Raw genomic sequence first — 18,205 nt, 5'->3', positions numbered from 1 at the left:
CAGTAAAATCAAACCTGACTCTCTCATGGACCTGGACTGACCAACAGCCCATGTGATAAAAATTTTACAGGCAACGGCAGAAGTCTCTGTCTGTAAACTTTTCTGAGCTAAATTTAGCATTGGGTCAAAGTTTAGAGAGTAGAGTTTTAGAGAAGAGTATATAATATTAGATAGTTACCTTTAGCGATGGCCCCCTAAAGACATCCTTGATTACAGAAAACTGTGCTTTTGCTTGAGATATACTGCAAAGACAGTAAATATAAAAATACAAGTCAATTATTGTATCAGTGAGTAGGGCTGGGTGCTAAAACGATAAATCCTCGATATCGATGATAAATTTTGAGTAGTAATTTTTGATATTTTGCCTATGTTCTACATATAGACGATCAGATCAGGTACGTGTTACAAGTTCAGCAAAGTTATACACACAATTAGCTAACTGAATCACAGTCATGAAATCAGACGGTTAGGAAGTATTAGCTGGCTAGCGGCTACCTCGCCCTGTTGTCATGTAAACCAGTAATGAAGCTTGGTAGCCAGTCACTCGCTAGCAGCTAGCTATCCGGCTAATATGATATCGTAGTGTACTGGACAAGAGAGCACTGACAATTCAATACAGCTATCGACTGAAAACAACAATTCCGACATCAACACCAATGCTATTTATTTATGTACTATTTAGTTTTTTCATGATCCATAGAGCTGTCCCAGGCAAGAAAGTATTCTTCTTCTTGTGATGTTTATTGGCTGTTAGCAATACAGGTTGTGGTTCAGTAACACCACCAACTGAGCTGGATTGAGGAGCATCACAAGAAGTCAAACGTCCGCTGAAGACGAGGAAATTTAATCGAAAAATAGAATTAAATCCCAAACTGAGTATACTTCTTGAACTTCAAATTTAAAGATAGCTTACCCTGGGGAGTTTACGTGTAAACAAACAAGTTTTGTTTAATTCATTCTTGATTTCCAACAATTATGTGGATTGCATTTCCTCCCACATTAATGGTACGAAATGTACTGTGTATTGTGATAAATATCAACATCGAACGATACGAAAAATAAAATATATAAGGATAATATTTTTGGCCATATTGCCCAGCCCTGTCAATGAGCAGATTTAGCACATTCTTACACAGATTATGCTTAATAAACAGACAGCATAATAAAAAGTCAAGTAAATGCCTTAAAAGGCTTTCCTTTATTGGGGTATGGTCATAAGCTTTTAAAGAAAAAACAATTTTTGCCCATTACCCTGATTTTGCGTTGCATGTAAACACATTTAATGGCGCAATTACCAGCTCATCCAATGTGTGCAAGTGTTGTGCGCAAGCCTCTTTTCATTTTGAATTCAAAGCAGAGAATAATCTGATGATTTCAAATCTCATATAAACGTGGGATTCTTATGATGTTGTCTTTTTTAAAAAGACATTTTTTTGTTATTGTCAGCGTATTGCTGTTCATGTAAACACGTTTATTGAGAGATATCAATAGCGAGGGATTAATTAACCATTTACATTTATGCATTTGTCAGGCACTTTTATCCGAAGCAATTTGCATTTGAGGTATTTTATCAGTATCTGAGTTTTCCCTTGGAACTGAACCCATGACCTTGGCATTGCAAGTGCCCACCAGTTGAGCTACAGGAACTCTGTAGAGTGAAGGGACATCTAAAACAAAGTAGGTCAGATCACTTCATTACCACCTCTACATCCTACTGACCTGTGCCCAGAGGAATAACTAACCCTACCACTTGCCCAATATTACAGTCTAGAGGTTAAATAAACACCCAAACTCTTGTACGTGAGTTAGTGTGTGTACTTATTTATATATCTTTGAACATCCCCTTCTTTGGGCCATGACAGGTGGCCCCCCAGCTCCACCTGTCAACCCTTTTCCACAGCCACATGGTGGCGGACAAATCCAGAAAGGGATCAGTCATTCAAGAAATGGCATGCTGAAGTACCACGGGGCCACGGAAGATCTTCGGACACCGGATCAGACGCAGCTGCCTCCCGGCTGCTATTTTCACTCAGCTTAAAGCGCCATGGGCAGCCAGCATCTACGCCATGGACTACCCACAACAACCACTCTCTCATTGCACGCCATGAAGTCCACTGCAGGCGAGCACGGGCTTGCTCATGCTCATCCCGCACATGATACCCAAAGCTTGCCCTCAGACCCTGATGAACTTGACAGTGGTAGCGACAGCTCTGAGAAATCCACCGGTGCCTGGAGCCCTACTCAGGGCCACAAGGAAGGGTGGAGGCGCCGTGGGGGCCGTAGACTTACATGCGTGAGCAAACAGCGGCAGGCAGCTAACGCTAGGGAGCGAGACCGCACGCACAGCGTCAACACCGCCTTCACGGCTCTACGCACCCTCATCCCCACGGAACCAGCCGACAGGAAGTTGTCAAAAATTGAGACTCTGCGCTTGGCATCAAGCTACATTTCGCACCTGGCTAATGTGCTTCTACTAGGGGAGGACTGCAGTGATGGGCAACCCTGCCTGAAATATCACAACATTTTACAAAGCAACACCAACCTCAAAACCGCCCCAGTAAAACCCATCTGCACTTTCTGCTTGAGTAACCAAAGGAAACTGGTGAGTCTCTTAAGGTGGCGAATATTTCAACTACCACCTGTTGAGTCTAAAAATATTGGAGTGCCTTAAAAATTTCCAGACATGGTGATGATTACCCAGATTTTGAGCCAAAAATCATTTGATTTCACATTGATTTGCCAGTTCTCAATTGTTGCCTTAACGCTAGGGTTTTTCTGCGTGCCATTACATTTTCCGCCAGGTTGAGTGCTCTTGCCTTTCAGAGTATTCTCTTTTGACCGCAAGCCCGTACGGACATGTTTTATGCATGCGCACTACGAATGCTTGGTGATACTGTTTATTACAGTCAACGGCAGGTGCAGGTGCATGTGCAAACGATGTCTCGAAAAACTGGGTTGCACATGGACTGTACATACTGTGCTGGTGACAAAATTTGCTTCACATGCACTGTGCGTGACGTAGCGGTACACAGAAAACAGAAGTATACTTTCGCCTTTAACTGTTTGTCATCTGCAAAACCAATAATGCATGACTATGCAGTAATGTCAACAAATATGTGACACTGTATAGTGTGCATTGCCTTTCTAATGACTGTATCTTCTTCTGCAGCTAAGAGATGGGGGAAAGCATACGACCGCATGACAGCAAGGGTTATCCAACTGATCGGTGCTACATATGAGCTCCCAACTTCTAAATGTTTACGTGTAAAGAGACATCATCACCTTGCACAGAGACAAGATATTTTACTGTATGTTCTTTTTTGTCCTAAAAGGACAGAGGACAGATGGAAAGAGTGACGAGAAGAATCTACGAATACTGCACTTTTTTGCATTTACTATCTGTGTTGCATATGCATGTGTGTCCACCTTATCAACTGAGTTTTGGTTAATGTAACCTGAGAATATGTGTAAAGTTGCACCTGGTGGGAGGCTATTTCAGTATCAGATATAGTGAGCTACACCATCCCTCGCCTTAAAAAACAGTCTTGTGTCTGTCTCTCGCACGTCACATGATGGTAATTGAAACCCTGCGGTTTGCAGTGGTCGCTGTCAGTACAACAGTGGGCAAAATCCCATCCCCTCCCTCTTGTCTCTACATCTATGATGGGACCACGATCCCAACATGGCTCTCAAGAGACTGTAAACAAGATTCTAACCTCTGCATGATAATTTGGGTTGGGCAAAGCATGCTAAAGATTTATGAGAGTTCAAATGGCGCATGACTTCTTGCTGAAGGTGGAACTATTTCGTAATGAGAATATAACTTTTAAGAGTGTCTTGGAGCCTGGTGTTAGTCAGCAGACAAGCTGTCACACTGGGTCATGACCCTGACACCTATGTTGAATGGCCCTTTCCCAAATGCCACCTTCAGCCCTTGCAGTTCTTCTCTGAGTGCACACTTTGTTGATGTCATTTCACAGATTCTTAGATAGTGTTTACACCTGTGAGGTTTCAGCAAAAGGGGGCACATTGTTGCCCCAAAGTGGGTTCTCGTGAGCACTCTCCTGACCCTCTGCAGTCTTCTGGACTTTATGGACACGTGTGAGCAAAGGCCAAATGACAAGTCCAGCTCAAGTGCACCATTTGGGACAGGCTCTTGTGCACACTACAAGACAGGCTGGTCGCATTGCGCACATTTAAAGACTCAAAGTTTCTATTTTTTGTTGCGCTGTTGACGTTAAAGTGTGCACTTAATGCCAATTTTTCACAGACTAGGTGTTTCAGTAACTTTTTAATTTCATGATCTGGGGATTTAGGCAGCAAGATTAAAGCAAGAAAGTAAAATTCCTTCATTCTTGTAGTGTGCACAAGGCACAGTTCATTTTTTGTTGTTTACATAAACAGAATAGGAATCACAAATTTGATCCTAACATTTTCTGTGATTATAACTTGAGTGATGATGCAATTGCAATGTTAAACTCTTCCATGTGCAGAGTTAGAAATACTTAGGCAGGGCCGAAGCTAGTGGGGTGAAAGGTGGTAACGATTCTAGGGGCCCAAAGATCCAAGGGGCCCCACAACAAATTCTAAACTGTATTTTTTTTATATAGGAAAGGGACCCAGAGCAATATACAGTCAGGGGGCCCAGATGACCTTGCTATGGCTCTGTACTTAGGTAAAGCAAATTTAGAAGAACGTAGCAATTACTATCCAAAATGTTTACCTGCGTTTGTTGCACAAGTCTTTTTGTCGAACTGCTAATGCCATGATTTTTTTTTATCATCAATTTGTGAAAAACTAATTTTTTTTTTTTCTCCTTTCATAAGCAAATGTGCACAACCAAAAAAATTCTAGTGCAAATATCATGCATTAATTGTACTTGAATTACTATATTACAAGATTATTGCCAGTCTTTTGTAAATATTTGAACACCGCCTTTGTTAACCCCTGGGTCAAAATTAATTTCAACAGTAATATGGCCTACTTTCAAAACTTTTTAAACATAGACCCATCATATTCTGATACTTGAAAATTGCTTTTTTTCTTTTTCTTTTTTGATCCTTTGCACATGGCAATCATCAAACAAGCTGCTATTTAATTATTTTTGTACAAGAAATCTTCCGTACTCTTCATGACTTTTTTTTTTTTTTTTTTCAAATCATTAAAATTATTTTTGAAAACATGTTCATTCAGCATGGTTTATCCTGAGACGTGGTTTGCAGTGCCCCCTGGTGGAAAATGTAGCTTAAAAATGGTTGACTTCTTCCAAAGAAACCATATTTAAACATTCATAATGCATGAACTACACAAAGTATATACTTATAACTTTTATTTCTTAAAAAAAGTCAATTAGTTATTCAGATTAAAGAAACTGGTGATGTAAGATGGAGATACATCATGAAGGAGAGGTCTGGAGTCATTTAAGGGTCTTAACAGGATGATAAGCAATTCGTTGTCAGCGCTTTACAGTTTCATAGGCTGGGAACAGAACGCTGATGGATATAGTGAAAGCAGGATTAAACCTTTGGCAATAACATCACGATGAGACATGTCTCTTTCCCTTTCTGGACAATGGTCATAATGGGGCATGAAGGCATCAGTACAATATAGAAAAGGGCGTCTTTAAAGCAAACAAGGCAGCCTGATTTAAATTCAATGGAATGTCAATTCTTAAAGGAATCACTATAACAATAATAATAATAATAATAATTTAACTGTGTCAACACTTAAAAGTTCCTTGAGTGAGTAAAGATTGACCACAACTTGTGCTATTTTAAGTGTAAACCTTAATATTAGAAAAATATGTTAAAATGAACCATTTGTTATATAAAGCCCTTAAATGACATCTAAATGTTATGGTTTGAAAAAACAGGAGGTAGAATAAAATAAAAAAAAAATAAAAAAAAAAAGTCAAAATTTTTTTTTTTAAAAAGGGGGAAAAAAATAAGACAAGCACTTTTGTAACAAAACATTCTGCTGACATGGTTATTTAGTCTCCCTCCTCTTCCTCCGATTCGGACTCTGCAATAGACAGTGGTATAAATTAGCAAAGTCATGGGAAAACATAATGTGGAATCCAATTAGAAACAATTGCAGGGTAAATACAAAACGAGTTCCTTACCCTCCTCGGCGTTCTTCAGCCATTCTACAAACTTCTTCATCTGCTCGAGGAAGACGCTCTTTCCTTTGGCCATGTGGGCTTCTGTGTACCACTTCAAAATAACCTCCTCGCTTAAAACATCAGCTACAGTTAGTCAAAACAAAATATGAAAATAACCATTAGCCACAAAAACAAACCATTCAACCTAAAACCTAGACAACAATGTTGTAGTGGCTAGGCAACATTTTTGTATAAAACTACCAATGTACTAGATCTGGAGCTTAAGTGCATAGTCTTGAAAAGGTCAAGTACGGAGGACACACCTTTGTAAAGAAGCACCACGATCTTCTGGAAGGCCTTCATGAAATGGATATTGTCGTAGCAGTACTCCTGGATCTTAAGCAGGAGGGTGAGCTCAGACAGGCCCTGGGAGGTGAAGGCCTTCAGCAGTGGGCTGTATTGCTGCAAAGAGTGTTACCAGAAACTATTACAGCCAGTAGTTACATACATTTTTGGTTAAAAACAAGGTTGCAGGCATTTATCAACCTCCACCATCTATCTTTTACAGGGCTCCAGCCTAAAATATGACTACGAAGCTATTAGCTCCTAAAATGAAACATTTTGGAGCCAAATGGCTGCTTTAAGATGCCAAATTACAGGACTGTCGCAAGGTTATCATCGTTAAAACGGTTACATAGCTAGCGCTGAAAAAAATATTCTCAAAAAAACAAAACCTTAACTGAAACTACAACCGTGCATTAGGGATGTGCATGAGTAATCGTCTAATCGTTCTGCACTAGCTAGTCGACTATTAAAAACGCTATTCGAATAATCGCAAATCGATTTTGGCTTGGGAGAACTATCACCTTGATATAAATTTCACGTACGTGTCATACTTCGTTTTAACTGTCTTAATTAACTTACGAGTAATCGATTACTAATTTCTTTTGTGGGTTAAGGCCCAATAAAAAAAAATTACTCAAATGCTCAACCCTAACGTGCACTACAAACAAACGAAAACTAAATGGAATCATGGAGAAAGTGACTTTAGTTCATATTTTCAATAACTGTTGGATGATCTGATTTAAATAATCTCTCACGCCTTGTATCTTTGCATTCTTCAAGAAGTTTAACTGCATACGTGAGGTTTAGAGGCACATACATCTGGCGGGAGGGGCTCTGGACGACACCGAAATAAACCAGCATGCGACAAAGCGCTGACACCAAATAATGGCGCTGCCGTCTCGGAAGAAATTAGAGCCTCATTTAGTTGAGCTCAAACAAAACTTCTGAATTCATTTCATTCCATGAACTTCGTTAACTTTGGCAAAGAAGCGACTACTTGTTCTACATATACATTTAGTAGACGCTTTCATCCAAAGCGACTTACAAATGAGGAACATAGCAAGCAATTTTCATACAAAGTTCAACAACATCTGCAGTGTAGTACCACCAGGTTTTCAAGGTGGCTGGAGTAGTATAGGCGCTAGTGCAGAAGAGAGAGAGAAAGTTGGGGGTTTTTTGTACAGTAAGTGCAAGTTCAATAGTTAGTGCAATTAGTGTGGACTGGTTAAGTGCTCGTGGAACAGATGTGTTTTCACTGCTTGTTTTCGTTGAAGTAACCGTTTTAACGATTACCTTGCGAGCAATTCGAAATACAACTATTTATGCACTGTTAAAACTAAAATGAAACCAAAACACAAAACGAAAGTGAAATTTCAAAACTGAATTAAGTCATTCAGAAGATAGAAATCCGAAGAAAGCTGATAACATTAATTGGACGATTAGTTTTAAAATATATATATGGTGTGCGTTTATATAGTGTTAATCTTAAATGAAATGTCTGCGCTCCCAGCAACAGATAAGGGAAACAAAATCAGCACCCTTACAATCATTTACAATATAAACACTACAAAGTTAGCATTTTCCTTTAACATAATGAGCAGTCATTCATTAACAATTACATGTCGAATGTCCGGTATTCCAGTAATCCGCTATTATTAAAACAGCCACACGCCAGTCAAAATCAGCTATGCTCAATCAATCAATAATGTTTTTGTAACTTATTGGAATGTTTTAGAACACCATTTCAAGAAAGTTCAGTTGTGAATATACGTATATTTACTTGAATCTGACATTATGGCTAGCACTGTTTGTTGTCACGTGCACTGAGCACATCTCAATCAGTAATTCACAAGATTATCACACAAAAACAGGGATTTTGATATGAACGCACAGTGTTTCCGACTGTCGGCAATGGCAACTAGATTTTACATTTTAAAGAGATACATAGAAGTTTAAGGTTCTATCTGGAATTTTGGCTGAAAGTGAGCACATAAACCTAGTTATGCTCTTTTGTGGTTATTTTTCCAAAATCATCAGTCTAATATTTAAAAAAAAGCCAAAAGTTCTAACTATGCCACACTAGCCAGCGTAGCAAAACAAATTTAGAACTATGCTTTTAATATTTTTATACGAGTAGTGTTCATACCTTCAAGTGTTTGATGGCTTGCTCAGTGACGAGCTCCTCCTTTTTATTCCACTCGACACAGCTCATGAGGCTAGTCCACACGATGCCGATCATGGTCTGCTCCGAGATGCTCGTTTTCTTCATCTCCTCGCGAACGTAGGCAATGATCTGAAAAACGGCAAGAGAAAACGTAAGCATACAACACTGCCACACTAAATTGCCAAACCTAAAATTAGGGACGCTCCGATCGATCCTTCACATACTATGACTCGATCAGTGATCGGTTATTTGGCCGATCGCATAAACAGATCGCTCATGTCGCAAAAGCAGCACGGCTCCTTTAAGACAAGCACTGTCATGATATCACAAAGCGTAGGGAATACTGGCATAGTGTTGTAAGAAAAAACTTGATTCAGCAGTTAAAGAGATAGTTCACCCAAAAATTTTAATTCTCACATTATTTACTTACCCTGATGCCATCCCAGATGTGTATGACTGTCTTTCTTCAGCAGAACACAAATTAAGTTTTTTAGAATATAGAGCTCTGACAGGTCCTTATAATTGAATTCGGAAGCGGTGCTTATTTACAACAGAAGAATACCTGAAGAGGCCATTTCAAACTGCATCAGAGCCCTGGACGGAAGCACCGATGTTAATGTAGAGAATATTTTGTTAGCCTATACTTGATTTAAAGTCTTTAAATAATAAAAAAAAAAGCTTAAATAAGCCTTTAATCTGTTTTTGTCAGCAAAAACTAGGCAAAGTGATATTACTGGGAAGAGGAAAATGCGACTAATAGTGACAGTGAGCAGAAAGCTTGCATATAGCCAGTTACGACAGAGATCCTGATAAAAGGTGAAATGATCGGTATTGGGATCAGTATCGGCCAATCAGGTGTCAAGAAGATCGGTATCAGCTGTAAAAATCCTGATCGGAGCATCCCTACCTAAAATGTACCATAACATCTGCCAATCTCATTCTAGTATAAATTAGAAAACTGAAAGTGTCTTGCTTAATTCCATTCAATATATATTGTGTAACTCGTAACTAACATACTGATATTTGAAAAACTAACTAAAGTGAAAAAGGCCAGCCTGGCATACACTGGTGTTTACTCACGTCTTTGAGGGTCTCGCCACGGGACATCTGCTCCTGCAGTTCTTTCTGAAGCTCTTTGCGGGCTCCAATGGACTGCTGATTACGAGCAAAGTCCGAGAGCTCCTTCAGCCCAGCGTCGGTGAAATATTTCGAGAAGTGTTCGCAGCTACGCTTGTTGGCAGGAAACAGCTCCTGTTTTGAGAGGCAGAGTCAGGTTAAAAATTGGAGCACATCTCATGTAGTTAAGTCAAGAAAATGGAGAACAAATAAATGCAACGGAAAGCTTAAGAAAAAAAAAAACACGCTGGAGCAACAATGCTATAAAAACATGCGAAATAAGTGGAGGCTAAAGCTGCGGTCATGCTACACCTCGCACTTCATTAGGTTTCATTCACGTGGAATCTCAAGTAAAAAAAAATGTGTGTTCTGCTATGTATAAGTGTTCAAGTTTGGTGAACTGTAACCTGCAAATTAGTACAACGATAAGACGTGTGTGCCCAAGAGAAGATCGAAACCTCACACAATGGCCTTTTGGCTTAATACAAAGAACACATTTCAAACTACAAGCTTTTGTTGCTAAAGACTAAACTGTATATTTCAACATTTTGAATAAGAATTTTTAAATGTATTATTAAAACCAGGAGCCCTTAAGTGTGACATCATATCCTGTCTGTTGCAGTGTCCAAAATAATTTTTACCTAGGGACTGCCGCTAAAGGAATGAGTGGCACAAAACTGGTTCAAGAAAATGTCCTGGTCATATTTACCTCCAATTCATAATAACAAAAATAAAAAATAATAAAAAAACACAAATAAATGAAATTAAACCATTACGATATTCTTTTTGCATTATTTTCAAGCACATTTTACCCTCTAATTCTCATTACTGCAACACATACATTTACTATTCCCCATTTGTTTTCAATGATGATTCTCTTTACTGAAACAATCAATTTGCTTTTTAGCCTGAAATTGAGAAAATTACCAGCCAGTAAGATTTGTTGCATGACATTTTTTTATTGCATTTTAAAAGTGGATTTGACAGACATTAAAACATCCTTACTTAAGTGTCTGAAAGTCCATTTCGATTTTTTCTTCATATTACTCACTTATTATAACAAAACTAAATGATTTCAATACATATTAAAATGCTTGGGTTATTTCAGTAAGCTTTGACTGATTTAAAAGTATTGTTACTTCACTAACAAGAGCTGCAGATTCAAAAGAAATGGCTCAAGAGAGTAATTTGTTTGGAAATTGGACTATAAGTCACGCTTTAGGTCTCACATTGTAGATTCAGTAGAAGTGTTGCAGCATTGAAAAATTGAAAAACTGTTTTTTTAGTCCGATCTTCTGCCTGCATCACCATAAGGATGCAGGTTCAAGAACCCAACGTCATGAAAATCACTCGGTTCCAGTAATATAATGCTATCATTACTAGAGAATGTGTCTGGTGGTGGGTAATTAAAACTTACTTGCACATCCACTCTAAATCCACGAGTGGTCTTTACTTTTTCACAATGGCATAAATGGTCCTGAACATTACCTTCATCTTGCTTCTAGATAAACAGCTAACTGAGGTTATCGATGAGCAGCGGGGAAACTAGCTTAGGGCCGTTCTGTCTAAACACCTGCGACCTTACTGACTGCAGGACAACAGAGCTCCCTTGGGGACACCTGGCGAGTGTTAATTCCGGACCCTGATAAATTACGATTTACTGAGCGCCTTTCTCACAGCTCAACTCAAGGTCGTTTTGCAATAGAATGAAAACACATTTGAACAACAACTTAGGAAAAACGAGAGGAGGAAATGTTACCAGGATCCAATTTCTGGATGGTTTTTTTTTTTGGTTTTTTGTAAGCAGTACAAAGGGAGTTCTACTATGATGTATAAATCCTTGAAAATTAAACATGTTTTCATATTACAGTAATGAGAATCATAATTACAGCATTGAGAAATGGGCTGAAAAGTGTGTAACTGTCTTGAAAATAATGTCACAATGTAAAAAATCTTAACTGCCCTAAAAATAGGCTTCATGTAAAATTATTTCATATTTGTTTCTTTTGATTTGAGTAAAATAGAACAAGGACAGTTTCTGTAGAATCACCCTAAGGTATGATATTTACCATCAACCTGTTGTCCATGCCAACTTTACGCAGGCTAGCAGCTACTGAGTTGATGTCTTTTTCATTGATCCAAGATTTGAACAGTTTCACAGCGAAGGCGGCGGACACACCTGCAATGAAACCAAAGTTAAGTTTTTGTAAACTTACTTGGAAAGTACTGCAACTTCTCTACACTAATAAACAAACTTCGCATTACCTTCCTTTACCAAGTTCTCATTAAAGAGGCTGCTCAGGATGGAAGCTGATATATTGCCATTGGCCAGCAGGATCCCAGTAAGCATGGCCAACTTATTCCTCTCGGACTCAGTGAACCCTTTTAAAAACAGCAGCAGCTGAAAAGAAAGAAAAAGATGAGTTCTTGGATAACAAAAAAATCCTTGGGACTTTCCAGCTGCACAATGAATTATGGACTATTGCAGATTCGTTAGTCAGCCATTGTTTCTTTACCTTCTTAATCTCTTCTTCAAACCCTTTCTCCAGGTACTTGTAACGCCTGATCAGCTTGTTAAAAACCTACAGGTTCAACAAGGAAAAACGTGTACGAAGACATCAATAAACACGGTCACTAATATATTTAGACACCTGAAAAAGCACACCGATATCAAATTTAGAACAAGCTCAGAAACGCAAGACTATTTTCAGATATAGGACGATCAGGTAATGGCGAATACCTGAGCATAAGCCTGCATGGTCTCCAGGTCTTCACTTGCCGTGAAGAGGCAGAACTCAGTACGAGTCATGTCATCAGATAGAGTACCACCTGGTGCTGGAATAATAATAAAAAAAACATTCAATGAAATATGTTAGATAATCAGTATTGGTTTAAAAAAAAAAAAAAAAAAAAAAAAAAAAAAAATTTAAATTCCCTGACATTTCCAGGTTTTTCAAGACTGGCTTACCCAGCATTCCTCCAGCCACCAGGATGTCAAAGAGAGTCTCAGCATACCGGCGGTAGTCGAGTTTGGCACCAGAGGCATCAAGGAACTTTGCAACCGCTTCCAAATCAGTGCCAGTTTGGTTCAAGCCTTGAACAATACTTTCTTGAAACTGAGTAGGGTCAAATCTCTCCTTTTCATCTGTTGAGAAAGGAAAAATGTGAAGTTTTCAAATGGGAGGAACCCACTTTTCTTTTTTTTTTTACGAGAACTGTTATTACACGTTTCTTTAACCCTTTAAGCTCGAATGGGCACGTGAAAAAAATATTTACAACTACAGTCTTGGCCACGACAAAATAGGTATCGTTTGAAAGCTTAGAAACTGTACTTTACAATGCATGTAGTAATTGTGACCAAAACTGAACAAGTGCTTTGAAATTCAGACAAATCAGAAGTTACATTTTGATAATTTATTTAAAATAAAATGGTCACGAGTCATGTAATTGAAAAAAATCTCAGAGTAGGATATTCATAGCATATTTGTTTTGCTATATGGCGAGTAATAGCGAAGTACACATCTTTAACATTTATGTATTATGTGAACAAGTGTTGCGTATATGACGCGTTTTCGCTTAACTTCACTAAAAATAAACAGAACATAATATCACACATACCATTACTTAGAAGAGGTGATTTTCTTTCAAACGAGCCCACACACAAGGTAATGGGATGCATAGATCATTAGATTTTCCACATGAAGCACAATGTGCATCTGGCTATCTGGCATCTTGCAATCTGGCTGAAAACACGTTTGCTTTCCTGGATCAGATGACGTCAGTGTTATGGAACACTAAAACAATCGGATTCAGATCGGTGCAACAATCATCCATATTTGGGCAGAAAGACATGTGATTGGTGACTGTTACATATGGCCATCAGGAGACTCAATAATGACTTAAATGGCACAGAATGGAACTCACTCTGTGAAATCTCATTATTAAAATCATGTCTGCATGCTATGAAAACCTTTAATCATTGTTGTTTTTGCATGTGTAATTAGTTCTTATGTACAACTATTATGTTTTATTTGTTTGGAGAGGATTTGGACACTAGGATAAAAAACATTTGTAATGCTATAACATTTGACTGCTTTGTCCTATCAAAAACATTTTTCTGTTACAGTTGACATGATTGGGAACAAAACAAAAGCAGTTATTCAGAGCCACCTTATTTTCCCCCAGAGCTATATAATGTCAAATCAAAAATAAGTTTGTGATTTTTCAGCAGTTTCTCCCAATGTTGGAATGCCCAATTCCCACTACTTTAGTAGGTCCTCGTGGTGGCGCGGTTACTCACCTCAATACGGGTAGTGGAGGACAAGTCTCAATTGCCTCCGCTTCTGAGACTGTCAATCCACGCATCTTATCACATGGCTCATTGTGCATGACACCGCAGAGACTCACAGCACGTGGAGGCTCATGCTACTCTCCGTGATCCACGCACAACTTACCACGAGTGAGAACCACTAATCGCGACCACGAGGAGGTTACCCCATGTGACTCTGCCCTCTCTAGCAACTAGGCCAATTTGGTTGCTTAGGAAACCAGGCTGGAGTCACTCAGCACATGTATCATAATCATTAAAAAAATGTGAAAATGTTCTCTTTACAATGATACCAAACACTTATGTTGAGTTATAAGCCTTTAATTTTAAGTATGCCACTGAAACATATTTTTTTTTTTAAAAAACACATTGAGACCGTAAATGGTTAAACCACTTACCTCTTTTCCGAGTTTTAAAACGCTGGCCGGTAAGCGTTGGCTTTTGCTGCTTTTGATTATTCATAAAAGACACCTGTGAGGAAAAAAACAGAACAAGTTAGTGTATTGATGTATATATAATTCTATACAACGGTGTTCTAGTTTCATTTTTAAAGGGCAGCAGCTGGTAACCCCTTAAATAAAAATAACTTCAACCCTTGTGCGACCTTCGAGACATTTTTGTCTTTTTCATTTTTTCGATCATTTTGGCTAATGCCAATGGCATAAATTTGGGGGGGAATTTGGTGTGTATTTTTGGGGTAATTTTGATATTTCAACCTCAGTTACTATAATACATCTATGATACACTGTGTACACAAAATAGTTACACTCAGAAATTTAAGGACAAAAAAGTCCCCATTGAAACGGCAATATTTGATCCCAGAGCCATTAAAGCATAAAATCATGAATTCAATGATATTATGCTTTCATTCCAGAGCCCTGGCTTCAAAGTTTTTATTTTTAATATTTTCCACCAGATGGCACCATTTTTTCTCATGTTTAACCTATGGAGCAAATACATGCTTTTTTCCTATTTGCTGTATTAGAGCATTGCAGGCCAACTGAATAAATTACGCAGCTAAAATTGTGTGGGTGTGTTGGTATGGATGTCAGACTGTGTTTCATATGTGGTGGCATAGTGGACTAAAGCACAGAACTGGTAAGCAAAAGGTTGTTGGTTCAATCCCCACAGCCACCACCACTGTGTCCTTGAGCAAGGCACTTAACTCCAGGTTTGCTCCAGGGGGATTGTCCCTGTAATAAGGGCACTGTAAGTCGCTTTGGATAAAAGTGTCTGCCAAATGCATAAATGTAAATGTGCAAAAAAACAACAGTGGCATTATGTAAAGAAACTGGCATTTAAAGGGTTAAAATCCTGAAAATGATCAGGACTGATGTTGGTGAAATAAATCTAAGTCAGTGAAAGTAAAATAATATTAAAATATAATATTTTTATGACAGTATTTAGACGTGGACATTTTTGTCCTCTAAGGACCTGAATGCGAGTTGTTTTGTTTTTTGTTTATATCTGACACTGCACAAAAAATAATAACGCCTCAAAATCAATGTTGTTGTTAATCATTGACATATCCCAGCCTGTGATAATCCCCCCCCAAATTTCCCCTTAGCATTTTGTATAGGGAAATATAACATTTTTTTTTCCCATAAAAAACAACAATGGCATTATATAAACAAACTGGCATTTAAAGGGTTAAAATCCTGAAAATTTATGAATATTTGGTAGTTATGATCAGGACAGATGTTGGTTAAAACAAATTAACTCATTAAGGGTGGAAAATAATATTAATATATAATATTATGGCAGTTTTTTGACGCGGATATTTTTGTCCTCTAAGGACCTCCGATTAACTTTTTAAATTGACGCAAACGGGTTTAAAAAAGTGACAATAGCCTTATAAGAACATTTAACGTTTTTTTTATTTAAGGAGTTTCTTGCAACGGGGCCCAGGCCCTGAACTGCAACTCACGTGCCGGTCTCCCGCTGCAGCTAAGCTAACCAGCTAAAATGAGGCCCAAAAGCCCAAATTGACGTCTCAACATGACAAACACCACCATGTTCAGCTATTCTATATTTATACGAGATAAATGGCAACGCGTAAGTACAAATCAAGGGGACATATACAAGAAACGAAGGTTTTCTTTTATGTATCTCTTTACTAGCTGGTGGCGAGCACCGCCGTCATGATTTAAACAGCTGATCGTAAACATGAGCCAAAAATCTACAATCCATTAATAACACGGACTAATAATAACTCAAATTTAATCTTTATACGTTTATTAGGTGTATGTGTGTGGGAAAACTAATGGAGAGCTTACCGAAATTAATGCAGATAAAAAACGGCTTTTTGAACCCACGAACAAAGCAAGACAATGCAGGTCCGAACCCAACACACAAAATTGTCACGTATAGAATAGAGGCTGTTGTTACTGCGCATGCGCCGAAGAAGAGCAGGGGGAAAAAACAATGGAACTGTCGATTTCAGAAATGCGTGAATGAAAAGTTGGGTCTATTATCGAGAAAATATGAGTCTTATACGTCTATAACTCTTATGACTAAATGTTACTCAATGTTTTATATACTAATACATTTTGTTTGGTGAAATACGCATTCGTGTTACAGTATGTGTGCAAGTTGACAAAATCCGATCACCCCTCTCTAGCTGGTTTTGATCTGAATCCCGATGTCGGTCATGCCATTGTAATAATGAGGGGCGTGATTTTTTTTTATTTTTTTTTTAATTTATTTTTTTTATTATTATTATTTTTTTTGCAAAGTGCAAACCATAAAAAGCGTTCGGTTCAATAGGGTCAACACAATAACTATTTTATATGCAAACTTTTTTTACACTTATGTAATTTTCCACATTATACAGCTTTTTCCCACTAATAAAATATAAGAATGTAAGAAATGTAAAATAAATTATACAGTTTTATTCCTTTATGTTGTCGTGTCCGCGAGGGCCCTCAGCTCGCAAAAAATATTTTAGAATGAAATGAAAATAATTTATTTTGGTACATCATGAACACACCGTCCTTTCAATTCACAATAAAAGCACATTATATGAAATGAAACATGCACTATGACATTTTTAAACGCAGTGTAGCAGATTTGTAGTTTTGTAGTTAAAAAGAGCAGATTTGCATCATAAACATCTCAAAGAGATCTGCTGAATGTACTTTTGACATCCAAGAGAAAACATCTTATAGACGTAAAGTGTCTTCCAGATGTAAACGCACACATCAAATAGACATGAGTAATGTAAATGTGCTATTATGTGCTTAGGCCAAAAAACGTTAGCCCCATTCACTTCCATTGTAAGTGCCTCACTGTAACCCAGATTCTTGAATTTTATTTAAAAAATAATAATAATAATGGACAAGTTGATCAACATTGTGGCAATCAACAATAGGTGATTAAGCTTAACTAGTACTGAACCCAGAATATACTGACCAGAGTCAATCATTTTCACAGTTGTTGTTATTACACCATATATTTGGGTCACAGGGCAATGCTCAGGTTTGTGGATGAAATATGTCCGGGAATGGATTCATACTCATCTGCATACCTGAAGAACGTACTTTTCTAACGACTAAGAAGTATGTTCTTCATCAAATGCAGTGCATACTCTGACAGTACGCGAATTCAAACGCAGCCATTGACTCCTACTGACAGTGATTTAATAGGAAAAACTTTTAGTAAAGCAGAGTTTTAATGGCTGCTTCATTCAGAAACAGAACAAATTTAGTAAAAGATGTCCAAATTCCAAGAACACTGATTATTTTGTTTTTTACATGTCTATTTTTTAGCAACTGAAAAGTGTAAAACCATTTTTCAATTTTTAACATTATATACATTTCAAATTATCAAAGGCTCAACAAAAAATTTGACATGAATGAGTATTAACTTTCAGAGAAGACAAAGTATTGTAGACATGTTCCTGCTCATCACTGTTTTAAGGAACTTAATAAAAACCAAGCAGTACTGTGTGTTCCTTTCAGTGCATTAGTTAAAAATATTTCCAAAGCTTTAGGCTAACAGGCGAGGTCAGAGTTTCCTCCTTCTAGATACACAATTTAGACCCTGGACCCACCTACACTGGTGAATATAAAGCCCCAGTAGGACACCACAAAGACACCAAAACTCAGTACAGGAGCATCCTGATCATCTCTACAAACTGAGGCAACATGGACTC

General features: G+C 37.9%; 2 protein-coding genes across 3 annotated transcripts; one reads left to right on the top strand and one right to left on the bottom strand.

The window, feature by feature from the left end:
• The first annotated feature begins 1,947 nt into the window (after positions 1–1,947).
• On the top strand, positions 1,948–5,243 carry LOC127438010 (transcription factor 15-like). Its single transcript, XM_051693219.1, has 2 exons — positions 1,948–2,602; positions 3,170–5,243. The coding sequence occupies exons 1-2, from the start codon at positions 2,045–2,047 to the stop codon at positions 3,200–3,202; spliced, it is 591 nt and encodes a 196-aa protein (XP_051549179.1). The 5' UTR covers positions 1,948–2,044; the 3' UTR covers positions 3,203–5,243.
• Positions 5,244–5,314: 71 nt separating this feature from the next.
• Positions 5,315–16,436, bottom strand: LOC127438001 (eIF5-mimic protein 2-A). 2 transcript variants are annotated; one of them, XM_051693208.1, is made up of 12 exons: positions 16,329–16,436; positions 14,451–14,523; positions 12,694–12,870; positions 12,466–12,560; positions 12,242–12,307; positions 11,991–12,126; positions 11,795–11,904; positions 9,690–9,860; positions 8,592–8,738; positions 6,424–6,562; positions 6,122–6,244; positions 5,315–6,021 (listed from the first exon to the last, which is right to left on the bottom strand). In XM_051693208.1, exons 2-12 carry the CDS (start codon positions 14,512–14,514, stop codon positions 5,990–5,992), a joined length of 1,260 nt encoding a protein of 419 aa, XP_051549168.1. In that variant the 5' UTR covers positions 14,515–14,523; positions 16,329–16,436; the 3' UTR covers positions 5,315–5,989. The 2 variants fall into 2 exon arrangements, with proteins under 2 accessions (XP_051549168.1, XP_051549169.1); XM_051693209.1 differs by lacking the exons at positions 14,451–14,523; positions 16,329–16,436 and adding an exon at positions 13,344–14,400.
• Between the last annotated feature and the right edge of the window lie 1,769 nt (positions 16,437–18,205).

The sequence above is a fragment of the Myxocyprinus asiaticus genome, chromosome 49, assembly GCF_019703515.2.
Source record: "Myxocyprinus asiaticus isolate MX2 ecotype Aquarium Trade chromosome 49, UBuf_Myxa_2, whole genome shotgun sequence".
Classification (NCBI taxonomy): domain Eukaryota; kingdom Metazoa; phylum Chordata; class Actinopteri; order Cypriniformes; family Catostomidae; genus Myxocyprinus; species Myxocyprinus asiaticus.
The sequence above is the reverse complement of the archived record's forward strand: the minus strand, read 5'-3'. Positions and strand labels throughout refer to the sequence as shown.

What these genes read in the sequence shown, in the direction of transcription:
- LOC127438001 (XM_051693208.1), bottom strand. Translation starts at nt 14,514, where the DNA reads ATGAATAATCAAAAGCAGCAAAAGCCAACGCTTACCGGCCAGCGTTTT. An exon ending in GTGGCGAGACCCTCAAAGAC is followed by an intron (nt 8,739 to 9,689) that starts GTGAGTAAACAC and finishes GCCGTTTTTCAG; the next exon opens with ATCATTGCCTACGTTCGCGA. An exon ending in CGTGGTGCTTCTTTACAAAG is followed by an intron (nt 6,245 to 6,423) that starts GTGTGTCCTCCG and finishes GACTAACTGTAG; the next exon opens with CTGATGTTTTAAGCGAGGAG.
- LOC127438010 (XM_051693219.1), top strand. Translation starts at nt 2,045, where the DNA reads ATGGGCAGCCAGCATCTACGCCATGGACTACCCACAACAACCACTCTC. An exon ending in TGAGTAACCAAAGGAAACTG is followed by an intron (nt 2,603 to 3,169) that starts GTGAGTCTCTTA and finishes CTTCTTCTGCAG; the next exon opens with CTAAGAGATGGGGGAAAGCA.